The sequence below is a fragment of the Chelonoidis abingdonii genome, chromosome 14, assembly GCF_003597395.2.
Source record: "Chelonoidis abingdonii isolate Lonesome George chromosome 14, CheloAbing_2.0, whole genome shotgun sequence".
NCBI classification, from domain to species: domain Eukaryota; kingdom Metazoa; phylum Chordata; order Testudines; family Testudinidae; genus Chelonoidis; species Chelonoidis abingdonii.
Window position 1 is genome coordinate 37563800 of NC_133782.1, and position 5147 is coordinate 37568946.

The 5147-nt window shown below is 61.5% G+C and overlaps 1 protein-coding gene and 1 non-coding gene across 2 annotated transcripts in view; one reads left to right on the forward strand and one right to left on the reverse strand.

Moving 5' to 3' along the window:
• LRP10 (LDL receptor related protein 10) overlaps positions 1-5147 on the forward strand; it is a 16754-nt gene that overhangs the window by 9080 nt on the left and 2527 nt on the right. Inside the window, exons 2-5 of the mRNA XM_075072100.1 lie at positions 230-481; positions 3520-4357; positions 4727-4856; positions 5100-5147. The exon at positions 5100-5147 is cut by the window's right edge and continues 2527 nt beyond it. Of these exons, the coding sequence (XP_074928201.1) occupies positions 230-481; positions 3520-4357; positions 4727-4856; positions 5100-5147 (1268 nt within the window). The remainder of the gene's footprint in view (positions 1-229; positions 482-3519; positions 4358-4726; positions 4857-5099) is intronic.
• Positions 488-1190, reverse strand: LOC116818414 (uncharacterized). The gene is made up of 3 exons (XR_012657016.1): positions 1087-1190; positions 958-988; positions 488-711 (listed from the first exon to the last, which is right to left on the reverse strand). It is a non-coding gene; the product is annotated as an uncharacterized LOC116818414 (transcript).

Here is a 5147-nt window from a genome sequence, read left to right on the forward strand (position 1 = left end):
CCCCCGCCTCCTGCCCCTCACCCCCTCAGTCCTGCCCTCACTCACCCGGCCACCACATTCTGCCCCATCCTGTCCACATCCTGCCCCGCCCCAGAGAAGAGCAAAACCAGTAATTATCCCAATTAACCTCCCTCCCCTCCCCTGCCTTGTGTCTGGAAGGGAGCAGGCAGCCCTTGGAGGGGAAAGGCCCCAGTCCCTGCCCCCCTGAGCCAGCCAGTCCCCGCCGTAGGGTCTGGTGGGAGCCGACACCCCAGACGGGACAGGCCCTGTGCCCATCCCCTGTCTCCTTTCCGCAGGTTCGAGCGGTTCCAGCTGGCATGTGGGGACGCCAAACTCTACGTGTGGGCTCACTCCTACCCCGACCAGGCCCTCTGCGGCGCCCGGCTCCCCGCCCCCCTGGAATACAGGGGCACCAATGTCACCCTGAGCTACAGGCGCAGCTGGACGGTGGCAGAAGGATTCCAGCTCCGCTACAGGAGAGGTGGGGCCTGGCTGGAGAACGGGGCGGGCGTTGCATCTGCGAGGGGGAACACAAGTGGTCAGTCTGTCTCTCACCCCAGTGTGCCCCTTCCGCTCATCCACATCCGACCCGACCCATCCATCCATCCATCCCCACCTGCCCGACCCAACCATCCATCCATCCCCACCAGACATGGCCCATCCATCCATCCATCCCCACCAGACATGACCCAACCATCCATCCATCCCCACCTGCCCAACCCAACCATCCATCCCCACAAACCCAACCATCCATCCATCCCCACCTGCCCGACCCAACCATCCATCCCCACAAATCCAACCATCCATCCATCCATCCCCACCTGCCCGACCCATCCATCCATCCCCACAAACCCAACCATCCATCCATCCATCCCCACCTGCCCGACCTAACCATCCATCCCCACAAACCCAACCATCCATCCATCCCCACAAACCCAACCATCCATCCATCCCCACCTGCCCGACCCAACTATCCATCCATCCCCACCTGCCTGACCCAACCATCCATCCATCCATCCCCACCAGACATGGCCCAACCATCCGTCCGTCCCCACCTGCCCGGCCCAACCATCCGTCCGTCCCCACCTGCCCGGCCCAACCATCCATCCATCCCCACCAGACGTGACCCAACCATCCATCCATCCCCACATGCCCGACCCAACCATCCATCCCCACATGCCCGACCCGACCATCCATCTCCACCGAACGTGGCCCAACCCGACCATCCATCTCCACCGAACGTGGCCCGACCCGACCATCCATCCCCACCAGACATGGCCCAACCATCCCTCCATCCCCACCGGACGTGACCCAACCATCCATCCATCCCCACCAGACATGGCCCAACCATCCATCCATCCCCACCGGACGTGACCCAACCATCCATCCATCCCCACCTGCCCGACCCAACCATCCATCCATCTCCACCGACCATCACCCAACCATCCACCCATCCCCACCTGCCCGACTCAACCATCCATCTCCGCTGAACGTGACCCAACCATCCATCCCCACCGGACATGACCCAACCATCCATCCCCCACCGGACGTGACCCAACCATCCATCCGTCCCCACATCCCCGAACCATCCATCCATCCCCACCTGCCCGACCCAACCATCCATCCATCTCCACCGGACGTGGCCCAAGCATCCATCTGTCCCCACATGCCTGGCCCAACCATCCATCCGTCTCCACCGGACGTGGCCCAACCATCCATCCGTCTCCACCGGACGTGGCCCAACCATCCATCCGTCCCCACCTGCCCGACTCAACCATACATCCATCCCCACCTGCCCGACTCAACCATACATCCATCCCCACATGGCCGGCCCAACCATCCATCCATCCCCACCGGACATGACCCAACCATCCATCCATCCCCACACAACCGAACCATCCATCCATCTCCACCAGAAGTGACCCAACCATCTATCCATTCCCACTTGCCCGACCCAACCATCTATCCATCTCCACCGACCATCACCCAACCATCCATCCATGTCCACCTGCCTGACCCAACCATCCATCCATCCCCACCTGCCCGACTCAACCATCCATCCGTCTCCACCAGACGTGCCAACCATCCATCCATCCCCACCGGACATGACCCAACCATCCATCCGTCTCCACCGGACGTGACCCATCCATCCATCCCCACCTGCCCGACCCAATCATCCATCCCCTCTCCCGACGCAACCCAACCAGCCATCCATCCCCATCTGATGTGATCCAACCATCCATCCATCTCCACACAACCCAGCCATTCATCCTCACATGCCCGACCCGACCCAACCATCTATCCCCACCAGACATGGCCCAACCATCCATCCCCACCTGCCCGACCCAACCATCCATCCATCCCCATACAACCCAACCATCCATCCATTCCTACATGACCCGGCCCAACCATCCATCTCCACATGACCTGGCCCAACCATCCATCCATCCCCACCGGATGTGACACAACCATCCATCCATCCCCATCTGCCCGACCCAACCATCCATCGACACTGGACATGGCCCAACCGTCCATCCATCCATCCCCAGCTGCCCGACCCAACTATCCATCCATCCCCACCAGACGTGACCCAACCATCCATCCATCCATCCCCACACAACCCAACCCAATCATCCATCCATTCCCACATGACCCCACCCTTCCATCCGTCTCCACCTGCCCGACCCATCCATCCATCCATCCCCATACAGCCTAACCCAATCATCCGTCCATTCCCACATAACCCGACCCAACCATCCATCCATCTCCACCTGCCCGACCCAACATCCATCCGCACAACCCAACCCAACCATCCATCCATCCCCACCCAACCATCCATCCATCCTTCCCCAACCGACGTGACTCGACCATCTATCCATCCCCAGCTGCCCAACCCAACCATCCATCCACCCCCATACAACCCAACCATCCATCCCCACACAGCCCAAACCAACCATCCATTCATCCCCATATGACCCAACCATCCTGTGACATTATTGACATGAACTGTGACCATATAGATCATTGTTGGAACCAAGGTTGTAGGGTTGCACCAAATCTTGTACAAAGGAGGTCTATGGGAAGGTTGTAATTTGCTGGTTATGATTGTGCTGTCTCTAAGTGTGTGTCATTTTTGCATTTGAAGTTATGAATGTTGGCTCTGTACTTGTATCTCAATGTGTTTTGATTCTAAGTAGCCCCAGTGAAGCATCTGGTCAGTTTCTTGAGAAAGGACGATTCTCAGTAAGTGCCCAGACAAGAAACACTTAACCGACAATGGACTTTGGGAGACGCCAATTCACATCTGAGCTTTCCTGAGAACGTTCAAACTAACATGTAAACGATGGTTTTGACCTGCAAAAAGCTGAATCGTTCATGGACATGTGACTTGCCCAGATGGCTACAAACTCCATCTTGTTGCTTTGATTTTGCACAGAAGAACAAAAGTTTTTTCTTCCCACAAGCGGGAGAATATAAAAGGCCTGTCCCTGTCTCACTATCTCTCTCTCATCCCAGCAGGTCCCCTCCTCTCTGCCTCACCTCCATCTTGTAACCTGACGCTGGATGATTTCTATGGCGTCTTCTCCCCGCCTGCCTGGCCTGGGGTTCCTGCTGGAGCCCTCATCCGGTGCCGCTGGGCCCTGGACCCCCATGACAGCCGCCCCCTCACTGTGCTCTTCACCACGCTGGACCTGGCTCCGACCGACTCCCTAGAGGTCTACGAGGATCACCCAGACCTGTCGGCCGAGCCGCGGCTGCTGCGGCGCGTGGATGCAGCCAGCAACGGCCAGCCAGTGGCGGTGGAGTCACCCTCCAGCCGAGCGTGGGTGGCCTGGCAGGGCCTGCAGGGCCGCGGCTTCAACGCCACCTACCACGTGCGTGGGTTCTGCGTGCCCTGGCAGCAGCCCTGCGGCCGGGGGGATGAGGCCCGGTGCTATGGTGAGGCGGAGTGCTGCGATGGCATCTGGCACTGCCCAGATGGGGCGGATGAGGAGCACTGCCCAGGCTGCCCAGAAGGGAGCTACCCCTGCCACGATGGCGCTGGGGGCCCCTGCTACGCCCCCACTGACCGGTGCAACTACCAGACGCTGTGCCCGGATGGGGCAGACGAGAGGGGCTGCTGGCGCTGCCAGCCCGGCAACTTCCGCTGCGGGGACGGGCGCTGCGTCTACGAGGCCTGGCGCTGCGACGGGCAGCCCGACTGTGCCGATGCCTCCGACGAGGCCTCCTGCCCCTACACTCTGCCCCGCAAGGTGGTGGCAGCTGCAGCCATCGGCAGCCTGGTCTGTGGCCTCCTGCTGGTCATCGCGCTGGGCTGCACCTGCCGCCTCTACGCCGTGCGCAGCCGGGAGTACAGGTGGGGTGGGGCCGGAGCTAGGAGATGGGTGGGGCCCTGGGGTGGGGGCGAGGCTAGGAGATGGGTGGGGTTATGGGACGGGGCCTCACCTGCCAGCTCTATGTATGTGCAGTCAGGTGAGGGTGGAGCTCTGGGGTGAGGGCAGGGCCATGAGATGGGTGGGGCTATGGACAACAGACAGGGCTGTAGGGGCAGAGCGTGGGGCAATGGGATGGGGTGGAGCTTTCAGGTGGGTGGGATGGGGCTATGGGGAGAGGTGGGATCGGGGGCAGATGAACCCAGGGCTGGCCGGGGTTGGGTCTGTGGGGAAGGGGGGCTGGGGGGAAAAGCCCAGCGGTCACCATCTCATGCTCTCCCCCACCCCCGCAGCCTCTTCGCCCCCCTGTCCCGCAGCGATGCCCAGCTGGTCCGGCAGGAGGCGCCACCGTCCTACGGGCAGCTCATTGCACAGGGGCTGGTCCCACCCCTCGAGGACTTCCCCACCGAAAGCCCCGGGCAGGTGAGACACATCCACCCTGCACCCCACTGAGCCCCCACAACCCTGGCTCCACAGAGAGAGGCCCCACTCCAGGCCCACACCCTGAGCCCCAGCGAGCGACCCACCCGCACTGAGTCGAGGAGCGGTGACCCCTTCCCCACAGAGAGCCTGGGGCTCATGGGAGCCCCTGAGCCCCACCCTGGATCCCCGAGCATGGGGGACTCCCTCCCTCTGATGCTGACCCCCCGCCCCCTCTCGTTGCAGACGTCGCTGTTGGGGAATCTACGCTCTCTGCTCCATCTGCTCCAGCAC